General features: G+C 42.3%; 1 protein-coding gene across 1 annotated transcript in view; it reads left to right on the plus strand.

The window, feature by feature from the left end:
• The window catches only part of LOC104494949 (glycosyltransferase-like domain-containing protein 1), a 32,470-nt gene that overhangs the window by 197 nt on the left and 16,872 nt on the right, over window positions 1–15,401 (plus strand). Inside the window, exons 1-2 of the mRNA XM_010137857.1 lie at window positions 1–36; window positions 15,360–15,398. The exon at window positions 1–36 is cut by the window's left edge and continues 197 nt beyond it. Coding sequence (XP_010136159.1) covers window positions 1–36; window positions 15,360–15,398 — 75 coding nt within the window. The remainder of the gene's footprint in view (window positions 37–15,359; window positions 15,399–15,401) is intronic.

Consider the following 15,401-nt stretch of genomic DNA (forward strand, 5'->3'; position numbering starts at 1 on the left):
GTACAGCGGACTAATTTTAGCCAAGCGTTGTAACGTGTGAGGGGCTTTTTGTGTGTGAAACATTGGCAGGGGTATGCTGCTTGTATTCCAGCACGAAGCGCTCACAGATATTGTCCTGTACAATAATACTTAACAACCATTGTCTACCCTGATGATTTACATGTGGTTTTCATTTGGGGGGAAAAAAAATAGAAAAGGAAGGTTATTATATATACTTTTTTTAATGTTCCTGTGTTCACCTAGGAAAAAAACCCTTTGGCTAAACCATATTAAAAAAAAAAAAATCTTTGTGAAGTCGTGCTGTTGTTACAGAAAGCCCCTCGAAGTGATGTGCTGTGACCTCATTGCGTCGCGGGGACCGCCAGCCCCCTAAACGCCAGCCTGAGCCCCATCGCCTCTCCCGCTAAGCCAGCCCAACGGAGGCCCTGCCCGCTTGGAAACGCGTCAAAATCAAGAGTGACATTCTCAGGCAGCCACGTTCTCGCTTTAAAGCGGTGTTAAGACGTCTTTGCATGAAACAGGCCCTTCGATGCAATCCCTGCCCCTTCCCTCCATCCCCCCCGAGCCGGAGCCTGTCGGGGATTACAGTGTGCAACCTCTGCTGACAGCAGATAAATAACTGACAGTATTTTAGCAGAGTTGCTAGGTTCTCCGCAGAGTAATTTGTTTTCTCCTTTCTCACCAAGTCTCTAATGTTTTGTTACAAACATCTAGAGCAAGACACTGCTAATAGAAATGACTTATGGCCACGGAGCCTGATAAAAGGCTGCGGTGGGTTCCCGAGCTGCTTTCTTGCAAGGGCTGTGCCGAGGAATTGCTCTTCCCTTTGTGCAGACGGGCTTTGCTGGAAACAGAGAGCAAAATTCTGGTGATCGATGGACAGAGTTCCCACATTTGGTCAGAACTTTGTAGTGTCCCACAGGTTTTCATTGCAAGGTGCTAAAATGTCCTTTTGGTGAAGGATGAGTACATTAAGGAGACGGTGGTGACTGGTGTGGCACAGAATTGACTGGTTGGGAGAGACCTTTAAGATCATCAAGTCCAACTGTTGACCCTGCACTGCCAGGGTCCCTAAACCACGTACCTCCGTGCCACATTGACACGGCTTTTAATTACTTCCAGGAACGGGGACTCCACCGCCTCCCTGGGCAGCCTGTTCCAGGGCTTCTCAACCCTTTCAGTGAAGAAATTTTTCCTAATATCTAACCTAAACGGTCCTCCTCTCCACCCCAAAAATAGCCCACCAGCATTTCTACATGTATGTTATTCCTTTTCATAGCCCCAAAATGAGACCACAGATACTTGCCAAGGCGAATTCTGCTGTACTTGGGGTACACCAGCGTGTTCCTCAGCTCTTTGTGCACATGAGTGTGACAGTGGATGTGTGAAGCAGCAAACCCGCTGTGCCACAGCCACATCATACAGGTGACACATACGTAATTTCATGGTGGGGTTGGAGCTGCTTCTCTCTTTCATGGAGAAGACCTGCAGTGCTGCTTTTAACTCAAGGCGTACACCCGAGCCTTGTGTTTTTTCTTTATTCCCTGGGTGTGCTGTATCGTCTCAGCAGTTAAAGACTTGATAAGAGAAAGTCGTCAGAAATCAATTCTTCTTCCCCTAATTGTATGAGTGTGATAAAAGATCACACAGGGAATCAGTGAGAATTTACACACACATGCAAACAAACAGCTGCTATCAATTCACGTGGAAGATCAGATAAACCCCTTATCTCGTGTCCGTATGTACCAGCATGTGACAAGAGCATGAGGAAGGACGTGAGGCAGGAGATACAGGGGTGGAAGGAACAGTGGTGAAAATTCAGAAGAAATTTAGAAGAAAATCTAGATTGCAAAGGCTATCTGAAGATTTCTGGTCTAAGGGAAAACGGTGTGTACGGAGATAGCACTGAGCCCGGTTGCCCGTTTTTAACGTAGAGTGTCACGAAGTCGAAGAGCTGAAGAAATGAGTCCATGGAGGAAAGGTGGTTTTGTCATCAGTTGTACTAACATGTGGCTGTCCACCATGAGGACCTGGTCCCCTTCACATAAGAGCAAGTTCTGGAAAAGGGCTTGTCCCAGGCAGCGTAGTCAGTGTTGTGCGTTCTGTGATGGGGCGGCGCTTCATGGGTGAGCTGAGCACAAGCCCTGTGCAAGCCACGAGAGAGAGGAGCCTGGAAAGGCATTTTTTTAATAGTAACACCTTGTTCCTCTTCACCTTGGCAGTGCAGTCTAGAATTTGTGTAGTTACTGTTTGCATTTGAATTCAAAATTCAAGCCTATTAAATACAGAGACATTTGAGAATACGATGAATCTATTCCTAAGCTGTATTTTTCTCTCTCTGTGGAATATTTTGGACCAGAGTTTATTCTATCAAGACGTAGTTATGGTAAGACAGCAAAAGACAGAAGAGTAGGTGGGTGCTCCATTTAGCAATCACCTTGGAGTATCCATAAATGCTGTTAACCTGAACTAATACATCCAAAGTAACTTCATATGCCCAGGGAAACTGGTGCTCACCAGGGGTGCAGTACAGATGACACATGGTGAGTGAACCAGTGCCGTGATTAAGTAGAAGCCAATGCTGTCACCTCTTGAATACCTGAAGAGAAAATAGTCTAACTTCACCTTCAAGCAAGCTGGAGTTAAATTTGAGAGCAGATATTCATTTTTTGTAAGTAGCAGATAAGAATGTTAATGAAAACCTCTGAGAAGTTCAGATTTAAATGTTATCTGGCGCTTTGAAAGTATCTGTTCTTTGGATGGTCATTCAGTGAAGTCTAACCTTGAAATTTCCTCTCTCAGCCAGGGGTTGGGGTATTGAACTCTTCCAGTGGAAGGTGCGCTATTCCATGATCACTGCTTTTAAGAGCTTGTAGAATATTCAGCATGTAATGAAGGCCTCTCAGGTGTGAAAGTTCTCCTGCTATAGTGGCCATCTCAGCATCGTTTTCTCCATCCTTCTTACGCCCCTTTTCCTCAAAGGGCTATAAGAAGTTGCTAGTTTAGAGGAGAAAACACCTCCAATTTTTATCATGGCAAAAATGCTTTGTACTAGCTCTATATTCTTCAGCTAAAAAGCCAGATATAATTTTGAGTAGTTTGTTCTATTTATAGCATGTGCAGAGCCTATAGGAAGTGTTCCAAGAGCAATCACTGGCTTTATGAACCTCTCTTAGTTCCCTTCCTACCTGATTTCTGGTTGAGATATGGGTAACTAGAGATTCAGAAGAACTGCCCTGTGGTCACGAACTGTGCGTAAACCTCTCAATTTTGAAAATTTTCAGACAAACACTTCATCCTGTGATAGAATGGCAGGAATTAAGGGAGGGCTGTGCCATTCACCTGTGAGACCTCAGCAGTGCATCGTCCCCAATCAAAGAGTACTGAGATCTTCCTTCCCAAACCTTATGGAACACAAAAATACCTGTTCTCCCTGGACTTGTACGTGCTTCGCCTTGCTATAAATGCTCGAGTCTGTTTAGGATCAAACAGGAGTATTCAGGATCCGATCTTAGAGGCAGAGAAACTGAGGCAGAAAGTGAGTTACCTGCTTTTGCTCACCGAATCACGTGGGATTTCAATATGAACGGGATGGTTTTTAGCTTTCCTGTCGTGTCTGCCCATCCTATCGAAAGATTTGCAGAGGGTCATGAAGGTGTTTGGGTTTGAGTGGTATTTTTTCTCCTACGGTTCAAATGGCCTGGGCTCCTGATTAATAGTTGAAGCAGCTTGCTCGGTTGGCATCAGCATGTTCTAAAGGAGAGGGGAACTATCTCAGAAATACAAAGAGCTAAAATATTTGGTGATCTGCTTTTCCTCAGATGTCTCCTTCAAATTGCATTCCCTGAGTTGAGGGAAATCATTTCAGTGACCCTGGTGGCAGTAGAAAGCAGTCCTGCCTTTTTTCATTGATGTAGATATGTTTCTGAGATGGGAAATCATGTTTCTTCTAATTACAGTTACATGTAGTTAAATTCCTTTTTTAGAAGCTCGTTTCCTTTAAAACATGGGCAGGGGGGGTTAAGAAAAAAGTGATACAGCTGATGTTCCTGTTGCCTTAGCAACAGATTTATTTATTAGGGTCTGAAATGACATGAGTTAATATACCACATACCTGCTGATCGGCAAACTCTCCTATTCCAGCTCCAGTTGACAATTAAGTCCTGGACAGCTACAGCCAGGGGTTAATGTTACTCATTAGGAGAACTAGGTCATTACTGGGAAATCAAGGCACTTAAGGCAGCATGGATAAAATACAAAATTCAACTTCTCAAGGAGTGAGGGGGTTTATGTTAATTAACCTTATTTTCCTTTCATTAAAAAAAAATCTTTCATATATGTGTATGACAGTGGATCAAATAATTGAAAAAAGAAGAGAAGTAGTAAGCTGTAGTTTACTTTCCCCTCCTAGTTGTCTTCATTTCCTTTGGAAGGGTTTCATTATTTTATGGAAAATTCTTATGTCTATATGATGAGTAAAAAGGGTATTAAAATTAAGAAGGGAATCATCATGGAAATCAGCTTTACCACAAGGGAATGAGCAAATAAAAGCCTTGGAAATGAAAATAAATAAGCTTTGCTAATACCTCACCTAAGGAGCAGAATATAAGCCCATCAGAGCTTGGAGATATTTAGAGGTACTTCTTTGCTTCTTTATTAAGCAGTTACATAGTTGTTTGACCTTCAGAAACCGAAACTTTAGAGAACTAATTCAAGTTGTTGGTAAATATTCTATTTACAGAAAGCTGATCGGTGGCGTAGCCGGCAGTAACTCATGTAGTTAGTAATTGGCTTCTGATTTCCAGGAAAATTAAATATATTCTCTGAAAGTTTTATTAAGATATCTGAGTGGGAGTTTTAACTTGATAAGTCATGAGTGATTTAATAAAGCTCTCCTGAAAGCCTTTATTTACTAACTTTTAGCAGACTTCATTCTGATACTGGAGAACTTAATAGGCTGAAAAAGAATCATATTAAGATAGAACGAACTTTTTTACTCACTGCTTCCCCAAATGCACTTGGTTCTTTCACTTCTACTAAGCTCTCAACTTTCTTTTCTATTTTCAAGCTGCATGGCCCAATTCTGCTTCTCATTGCTTTTAGAGAATTTGATGTAAACCCTTCTTCCACTCCTGTAAAGTCAAGGTGGAAGCAGCGTCTTACCCGGAGTGCCTGTAGGAAACCATTGTAATGGATTGTAAAACGTCTGTAACCTGTAACGAGACCAAAATTCAAGCCCTTTGAGTGGTTTTCTGCTCCATGGGGGGGTTTTGCGCCCTGATATACCTGTTTTCTTTAAATACACAAAAAAGTTAAATAACATCAATATCACACGCAGAAACCTTCCTTCTTCCTTCCCTCTGCGCTATCCAGACTCTGGCAGAGCAGCCGCTTCAGTGCCGTCCTCTGCAGCCTGTTACAGGAGATGCTTCACCCGTGGTTGCAAAAGTGACTTTGAGCTAATGTAAGGCCACAACTGCGTGACGTGGACACCCGAAGGTTTATGCTTGGAACAGATGTATCACAGTTTGCCATAGAAGCTCCAGTAAGCTTGGCTCTCCCTTTTCCCATGATGGGAAACTCCTTTTATGGTGTCTTTCTTCTGTGGTACCACTGTGAAACCCAAGTCTTCGAGCAGAAACGCATGTGAACTGCTGGGACTTTTTAGCAGGGGCTGTTGTGACAGGACGTGGAGTGATGCTTTAAACTGAAAGAGGAGAGATTTAGACTAGGCGGAAGGAAGACATTTTTTACAATGAGAGGGTGGTGAGACACTGACCCGGGTTGCCCAGAGAGGTGGCAGAAGCCCCATCCCTGAAAACACTCCAGGTCAGGTTGGACCTTGGGGCTCTGAGCAACCTGCTCTAGTTGCAGATGTCCCTGCTCCCTGCAGGGGGAGTTGGACTGGGTGACTTTTAAAGGTCCTTTTCAACCTGAACCATTCTAAGATTTTGTTCTATGAGTACGGAGTCCTGTCCAGCTCTGAAGGAAGGGGCTTACACTCTTCCACCTATTGCTATCAAAGCAATCCTTTTCTGCTCCACTCACCCGAGCTGGTCTTGGCCCTTCTCTTTCAAACCTCTTCCCTCTTTCTTCGCTGGGTTCAGTTCCCTGGGCATCTCCTCATATATAGTCTCCTTGTGCAGTGAATTTGCATCTCACTCTTTTCTATTTTCTCAACCTTTCTCCATCATTTCACTCCTAACTCTGCAAGGGACCTTCTACAACGCATTTGTCCCTGTTTTCTCCCATGTCCCAACTGTTGAACCTGGCTGTGTTGTCCCCTTGGTCTTTTACACTGGTTTCACCTTTCTCTCCACGTGAAGGGGTCTTGTGCTGTATCTTTTCCCCCATCTCCTTCACTTCTTCCCTCAGCTCACTGTTTCTTTGCCATGCTGTCCTTGCATAGCTGGTCATATTGATCACGTTGTATTTGTCCGCTTTGCTTTTTTCTGGTCCATATCTAAGAGTTTTACTCAAACTAGAAAAGCACACGTTACTGTTGCTGCTTTCAGCCTCTTCAGCCCATCTCTTGTACAGCTTTATTTTCTTAACCAAATCTTCCATTTTCTTGTTGTTCCTTATTTTCAATGCATATAAACCAGTATTTTAATCTTCAGTAATTTCGTTCTGAATGCAGTGGAGGAATCATCAAATGTGAAGGTAAGCTCCGTGTTGTTAGATCCTGACTGCGTTTTAGCAGCCTGACCTGTAACAGTAGGACTGTCTTGCTCAAATGAAGCCTAAGGTGGGCCCAAGACACATGGATCATTCAGTGACCAGGCAGAAAAAAACAATTTTCAAAGGCTTGGCTGCATTTTTAGGAGGACTTCCAACTCGTTCAACGAAAAGCATATCTTTGGAATAGGCTGATGAGGGAGGAGGTGGACTCCCCATCCCTGGAGGTGTTTAAAAGCCATGTGGATGAGGCACTGAGGGACATGGTTTAGGGACCCTGGCAGGGTAGGGTGAACGGTTGGACTGGATGATTTTAAAGGTCTCTTTAAACCAGATGACTTTGTGAAATCAAACACATCCAAACAGTCAGTTCTTACTCTGAAACAAAAAGAGGTTCAAATACTTAAAACAGAAGCTTGTTTGAATTTTAATATATGAAAGGTATGCAAGTTTTACTGGGTACTGGTGATTTTTAAAAATTTTTTCCTTTGGATGTTCTGGAATACTTTTGGCAGAGTTTTTCTACAAGATTGTAGTCCAAGATAGCCTCAGGGTTGGTGCACATCATAAACAAGGACAAGGAGAGGTGTGATAACAAGAAGTCACAGGCAAACTTTGCATACGGTGCCACCAGCCGCCTTTGTGGTTCACAGCACCCCTGACCAAAGTATGTGAATAGCCCCCAAGAGACAGAAGTCAAATACCTCCTAAACAACTGATCTAATATTCTTCCTTATTTTCACCAGAAATAGGAGGGTTATGGTCTTCCTTCAAAGCTTTTTTTAATTAGTTTCCTCCTCTTGCCTCGCTGCAGCTCTTTGACACTCCTTCCCTGCTTTCCTTTTTCTCCATGTGTTCACTCTTTTTTTTACCTCCCTTTGTCCTCTAATCTCTGCTTTCTCTCAGTTGTGTTTGTGCAAAAACCAGCTCTCTGGAATGAGCTGCTTCCTCATTCTGAAAGCAGCGAGATTTGTAGTTACTTTAGACTTGCTGAATAACGAGTTTCAAGCCTTGTTCTTGGTGCCAAGAAAGTTCCTGCTTTGGAGCTTCATCCTTGGAGATGACAGCTTCACAAATCCAAAAGGGATGAGTTATGTTAGGTACCTGAGCTAATTCCTCTCGGGGTATTACTCAGGAAGGACCAGGACTTATTTTTTGAGGCAGGCAGCCTATGTGCTGGAGTATTAAGTGGTTGTAGTTTGGTGGTGTGAGTCCGCCACGGAGATCACAGGGGGCTTGTTACGGTGGGGCTGCCGTTCCCGGGAGATGTGTAGTACTGTAGGTTTTACGTAGTAACTTGTGTTTGATCCTTCTTCCAAGGACCCACCTGAGTAGATTTCTATCCGCTTTTCTCGTACTCATACCCATCTATTATTACCATGACGTGACTTTTTTATAGTACGTCGAAGTACAGTAGGATGTATTGTGTATGGTTATCAGGGCTGTCAGGGTCACTCCGATTATTTTCTCTTCCCTCACAACAACAGGAAACCATTTGTTATGTTACCTTTAGAACACAAAAGGAAGTTAATTTTAATATTGTTTTTAAAGAACCTATTTGCGGTTAGTCCACAGCAGGTACTGGCTTGTGTTGCAAATTTGAGTAAAATGGTTTTTTATCCAAATCCTGTGCTTGTGAAGAGCTCGATTCTCTATTGGAGTAAAGGAAAAGGCGTCTGAACCAAAGTGCATTGATTTTTACAGCAAGGTAACGGAGACCGAGCACTGGTCTTTGTCTGTAAAGGTTAATCTCTCTTTAGGAAACAAGCAGGATGCTCAATGACTGATGCTGATCCCGAGGTTTCTTTGGTTAGAGAATGCGCAATATTTTATTTTGAGTTTTCTCTTCGTGAATTGTGAGGGGAGAAGAAGAAGAATCTAAACAATAAACTCCCAAGGTTCTTTTTTTATGAATCGCTTCTAGATAACACGAGATAGGAGAAAATGCTTTTCCAGCGTAAAGCAAAATGCCACCCATTTTTCTCCAGCCAGCAATTTGAAAAAATCAGAAGGTAAAATACACACTCCTCACTGTAAATACGTCATGAGATATAATAGAAAATAAAACACTGTATTTGCCAGTTCTGTTTTTCTGGTTTTTTTGCCTCTCTAGTGCCATTTTTTAATTCCCTGGCTTGCAGAGGTGTTTTGCAAGCGTCGGCGAGGATCGGGACCTTTTTTGCTTGTAGGGTCTCCAAATGGCTGGATAGGATTTATTCTGCAGGGTCCTTTTTTTCAGTGGCACTTATGCAAAAACATTTTCTTCTACTTGACTCCCTTTTCTATTAACTCCGGGGGTATTAGATATTGTGGTAACTTTTGATGCTGATGATGCCAGACAATGTTTGGAGGCACAATTACAGCAAAGGCATTTTGTGAGCATATCAGCTGAAGAAGAAAACTCGTTGGACTTAACTACATATTTACAGTCTACCTCTGCCTTATATTGGAAATGTAAAAAAGATGGGAAAATACTGAGATAAATTGAATAAATGGAAAGCAATTAACTTTTCCTTCATGTTTGCATTTTCATAGTTATTTCTTTTTCCCCTGTTTCTTTTCTAATAGCTCTTTCTCAGCAGTAATATTTCCTCTTCTGCAGTTATCCTGAGCATTGTTAACCAGAAATTTGGTATTAGAATTTTAATTTTTTTTGGTCCCCTTTTTCTTTTCCAATCTTAACATAGAAAATTTATATTAAAGTCACTTGATTTAGGAAGGTCCTCTGTGAAAACAATGACTAGAATGTATTTCATTTGGTGTATTGAATGGCTTGTAACATGGGTCCTCTTACTTTGGGAAGAATATTATCCCCCTGAAGTATTTTTACTGACTCGGATCTTCATCGCATGTCTGTAACCGAAAGCTCCTCTAACACTGCACCTTACAGATGGGGAGAGATGTCTCGTGGGAAATCACTGTCAGGAAAAGACCCAAACTCTGCAATTCTCTGTTTTGAAGGCCAGGCTTATTTTTTGTGACTACACCGCTATGTTCTAACACTATTAGATTATCGTAAACCTGTATTCAAATTCTGCTGAGCTCAAGATTCAATGTAAAATAGCAGATAGTAATACAGTAAACAGTATAACGCAGTGAAAAAATCCCTGTGGTTGTTCTTTAGGTCAGGTTTAACGTGGAATGGAGCCCCGTTTTTTAGTTCAGAATGTGCATGCAAAGACTGCACCGTTTATTGATGTGCCGCTCTTCGCTTCTTGAGAATGCCCTGGACAGATCCAGGGTCAGCAGGAGGCTGATGGCACGAGTGCCCTTATCAGCCAGCGGCATCCTTCGTCACCCTCCCCTGGTCTGTACCGTATCGATCCGAACAGGGGAGAACCTCAAGTTCCTGCCGTTATCACCCAAACAAAGAACGTTACTGGGACAAAGGCACCTCGCAGCCCTCTCCGTAGCAGGGACTGCCCGTGCTTTTCGTCACCTTCACGCTTTAGAAATGTTAACTTTTACAAGGGGGTTTGCAGATTTTCTCCCTTTTCCTCCGTGGTGCTTTTCTTCTCCATCCTCACTGCACTGTGCTTCACTGCCAGCACCGCCGCGTGCCTGTGCTCTCTTCGTTCTCCTCCTCTTTGGTTCTCCTCCTTTAGTTACCACACGGTTTTGATTTTGTTTCCTAATTTATATCTTTGTTTTCCCTGACCTTTTCTCTACCACTGGTAGCACTCTCAAATGCTCTCTGCAGCTTCTGTCTCTGAACCTCGTTTTTCTATATTCTTGCATTTTTCAAGCCTATACCTTTCCCCTTTTCTGTTTTATTTAGCCTATATTCATTTTTTCCGTCTGGGTTTGGATATGCCATCATTTTTTAGTTTTCAACCTGATTATTTCTATTTTTTTATTATGTTTCCTCTCTTCTTGTGTTCTCCTCCTCTTTACGTTGCTTTGCCCATCTCCTCTGCCCTGTTTGCTGCCAAACTCCCCCCTGGCTATTTCACTTTCCCAGAACTAAAGGACTGTTGTCATCCACTTGAAGGTGTGTCTCAGAAACTTCATTTTCTTCACTTTTAACAGTTGGTTCTGTGCTCAGAGACTTCCCCAGCCCTGTCGCTGCCTCTCACACCGTGCTCTGCTGTGTCCGTGCCTTGGCTGATGTCCCCTGTCCCTTTCTCTCCTCCCTGGCTGGCTCTTGGCTCACCAGTCCTCTGTCTCCACAACTGCTGCCCAGCCTCATCAATAATGAGTGGTGCTTCAGTGGCCTCTTTTATCAGCCATTTTCTAGCAAGAATTGCAGGTAGGCAGAAATCTGTCCTTTAGCTCTTGCTATATCTCCTAAAAAAATAGAAAATTAAATAATGCTGCTTTAACTTCTGAAGCTTTTGTACCAGTTTTAGCATCTCCGCTTCCCACCTTTGCCCATCAGACACTCAGGTGCTTGTACGAAATGGGGAGGCAGAAGGAGATGCACCGTTTGAACGGCTTGGATGTAAGGTGCTGCAAAAAGTGAGATATTACCGCGTGCCCTCACGATTTGGGCTTCTCTGCCCCTGAAAATCTCCCGTGCTAAATGTCCTAAGAAGATTAAGATCAAGCCTTTTAATATTGCTTTTAGCTGAGCTTATTTGCAACCCTTTCAGAATAGGCAGCACCTTAAGAGACAGGGCTGTTGCTGTCACAAGCATTTCGTAGCCTTACACAGTATTTTCTCAAATACTAAGACTTTCTCTCCTGCTTTAGCACTTTTATGTTACTGATTAACTTGCGTAAACCGTAGATTTTAATTACTTTTTTTAAGAGACTGCATTTCTTTTGCCCTTTTAAGCAAGTCCTGTCTCTTTTCCCCAACTTTTCTGCTTCCTAATTACACTGCTGTATGCAGTGTCTTCCTCCAAATCCTAAATAACTGCCATTAGCACCATGTGTGATAAGTTCACATAAGCTTAAAAAATTAAACTTAAGTCACAGGAGACCATATGGGTCACTTAAATTCAAGAGATGAGTATGCACTGAATAATGTAAAGGACCAAATCATGCTATTTCTTTTTTTTTTTTAATATAAATGTATTTTCCACGTGTGGATATTCTGCAGCTCAGGGGGTAGCTCCGGTTTAGCTGGTCTCCGTGCGCTCTCCTTCCGGTTCCAGCAATAGGTAAGGCTCAAGGTCTCGAATTCACAAAATCCCTGAATAGCAGAAGGGTGTGTTGAAGCCTGTTGCCACTGGTTGTTTAGAGGAGCATCATCACAGTGCTGTGAACTGGCTTCTTTTAATCAATTTAGGCTGAAAAGAGGGATGTCAAGTCATCAATTAATCCTGACAGCATCCTTCTGTGGTGAAGAAATAATACTGTCACACCCATTTTACAAACACAATCTAAGGCAGAGATGATGGAGGCTCAATGCTGGTGCCGCTCGATAGCACCACCCTCCCAATCCCCATTTTGAGGACAGTCTTGAAAGTTTTATTTCAGATTACAGAGGGAAGTCGGGAAATTAGGCTGAGCCCTGGGCCACGTCGCCATACCCAGACCGCTAAACCTCAGCCAGTTCTGAAGAGAGACTTCTAATCTCTCTCCTAAAATGTGTTTTAGACTCAAAACTGAAACATCCTGGGTAAAAAAATTCAGTGTGTGGTATCTAAACGTGGAGATGGGATGTCTCCAGTGACAGTGCTCTCACATCTGAGTGCAGGTGTGGTACCTGAGTCTCTCTTGTGGCATTTACAGCTGGAGTTTGGTCATTCTCATGTTTTCATGTTCTTGCAATGAAATTTAGTATGTCTTTATACCATGCCAAGTTCTTATTTTCCCTTTCCCAGATGCATCAAGTGAAAATAAAAGAGCGTTTCAAATACCTAAATGGAACAACAAAGGCAGACCCTAGAACTGCATTCGCTTAATTTTGCCCCAAACTCAATATCTTAAAAGAAAACTTTGCATTTTAATATCAGCCTTTCATATAGTTTTGCAGTTCTTGTTAAGGAAATGGAGTATATATAATTAATACTGTTTAATAACGCTCAAAAATGCAACAGATGCAGCCAAAAGTGCACGTCATTTTGAGCAGATCTTTACAGAACAGACATTCCATATTGTGTTCATCTTTTTCCACGATCACTGCTATGACAATCTGGTGTGTTTAGCAGTTGTTGCTGAGTAAGGCAGACTGGATTGTATATGATTTGCTCCATGTCAGCCAAGAAACAGAGCTCTCTTCTTTTTGATGCAGTTAAGAGGTGGTCTTGTACTCTTTATTGCTGTCTGCCAGGAGCAGCTATACCTTTCCTGACTTGCAAGAATACATGGCAATCTGTAGGTGCACGTGCTAGAAGCTCTTTGTAGGTCTTAACTGAAAATAAAATGGCTGTGGTGTGGAAAAGTCTGAGGAACTGATAAAGCAAATGAGATGACCTCCCAAACAGCAAAGCTACAAGAGTCACAAAATGCGTCATTAAAATCTGTGAGTATCACATAAAAGCAAAATATTTTAAAAGAGGATATGGAAGGAGGATCACCTACAGCAGAAAACCCATCGGAGAGGCTCCAGTGCAGAGGAAACGTTTCCCCTTTCAGCATTCCTTCTGGGTGCCAAATTTTCCTTCTGTTCTTCCTCACCTATTAAACAAAGCTGCAACTTCCAATTTGTATCAGTTTTCCTAAATATGTGCAGCTTATGTGGCTTCGACGAGCTGTAAGGCTCCATCTTCTCCTGCCAGCGCCTTGACAATGTGGCTCCAACAGCATCCTCCACTTTTGGCTGCCTCTGGGACCCCTGGTCTCTTCTGGAAAGGGAGAGGGAACGCATATCTTTTGCTGGAAGGACTTTTCATGACTGCAAAACCAATAGCGGGGCCGCAAGGAGCTTGGAAAGATCCCTGTAAGCGTCGTGGCTGTCTCTGTCGAGGCTGCCTGCTCTGTCTGTGGGGATGTCTTGGTCCACCTCGGGGTGAGCTGTGCCTGGCTCAGCATCAGATACAGGTTGGGTTCATGGGGATCACTTATAAAGCACCCAAAAGCTGAGGAAACCGAGGCTAAGGGGAAGCCTTGTGCTGAATTACGCTGACTGCCCACGTCAGGCTGCTTTTCCTTGCAAATTGGCACATTTCTGGTAGGGATGTTCCCTTCCAGCCAAGTCGGGATCCTCAATTTTAATCCCATTTCGGCTCTTGAAATACTGGCAACGTGTTTGTCCACGTATTTACGTACCAGAAGCAGGTGGCTATTTTAAGCGTGAGGATGGAAGCAAAAAAGCAGGCAGTTCTGGGATCTTTGCAACTGGAAGAAGTTCTCTCTCTGAGCCAGTGCTCATATCCACTCTGGTTACTGGAACCACCGTGAAAACTCCTGGTTCACAGATGTGAAACAAATTACGGCACTTATGGAGTTGCATTCCTCCTTATTATTGGGAACAAAACAAATCTGGGAGGTGGAGGACTCCTTAAAGCAATTGTCGGGCTTTCTTTGAAGAAAACACAACTATTTCTGAAAACTCCACAATTCCTGAAGATTTCTCGGCCTTGGGAAGTCACATTAATTACAAGATTAATTTGGTTTAATTCCCTGAACCAAAAATATTGACTGAATGAGAAATTAACACATGTAGAGCTGCAGATGTCATTTGGCTTCAGATTTCCCGAATGATATAATTATTAATCTTTCATGTAGCAGGGTGCGAAACCTACAGATTCATTCTGCAAAAAAATGAGTCTGTGAAGACAGACACCGGCACAGCTGAGCTATAGATTTTTCCCTTAATACAGGAAGGAAAACAGTGGAATTTTCTAAATATTAAATAAACCCAAAATATTTTACAGACATATGGTGCACATCTGTCTGAAATACAATAATTTAAGCAGAGTAATTAACTGCAAGATACAATATTCACCTTAGAGTGGGGGATTTCCCTCAATTCATGTCAATATACTGAGTGGGGGAAGTTTAGATCATCGGGGGTTATCTTTTGACCCTTTCATTCTGAGCTGGTAAAGAAGATAGATTAGGAAATTGGGGTTTTATTTTCTTTTTTGGTAACCAACCTCGTGTTTCAAGGCATTGAGTGTCATACCGATACAAACCTTTGTTATCTGCAGCTGAAATTATAAATAAATACAGGTTTTGTACTTTCTGTTTCAACTTCCAGGTAACTCCTTAAAAGTTGAGAAAACGCCTCGTGTTGGTTTACTCCTTTTTGCTTTACCTAAAGCACTGATTGGAGCAGCAGCTTTACATTAGTGCTGCCTATATTCATAAAATTCATGGAAATCCTATGGTTTTAGCAAAAATTTTTGAGTGACCTAATCCTCCTGAAAAAGGGGTTGAACTCTAATGGAGATGATAGACAAGGGAAAAAAAATGTGAAAATAAGATTTTTTTTCCTACACTACCCTGTTTTAGGCATGATTTTGCCTTCAGCTAGGTGAGATATTACTCAGTCCTTCTCGCTTTCAGAACTGGTGATTTGAAGAGTAAAAGCATCATTTGAAGGCAGAGAAGGGAGATAAGAATCTAAGGGAGATAATGAAACTTGAGTTTTGATCCTGAGTGCTGGGTTGAGGAAAACGTTCAACCACGCACTGTAAGCAAAGAGGGAATTTGTGCTGGAGACGTTTAGACCCCAAAAGTACAATTTCAGAGAAATATTGTTCTGATTAAAAAAATAACGAAAAAACAAAAACTAATTCCACAAGTGAAACATAAATGATGCTGAGATAAGTTCTGTTTCTTTTAAGGGAGCATGACAAAGATCCTGAAACTTTCTTTAAAGTCCTGCT

Source organism: Buceros rhinoceros, unplaced genomic scaffold (assembly GCF_000710305.1).
Source record: "Buceros rhinoceros silvestris isolate BGI_N320 unplaced genomic scaffold, ASM71030v1 scaffold35146, whole genome shotgun sequence".
In the NCBI taxonomy this organism is placed as follows: domain Eukaryota; kingdom Metazoa; phylum Chordata; class Aves; order Bucerotiformes; family Bucerotidae; genus Buceros; species Buceros rhinoceros.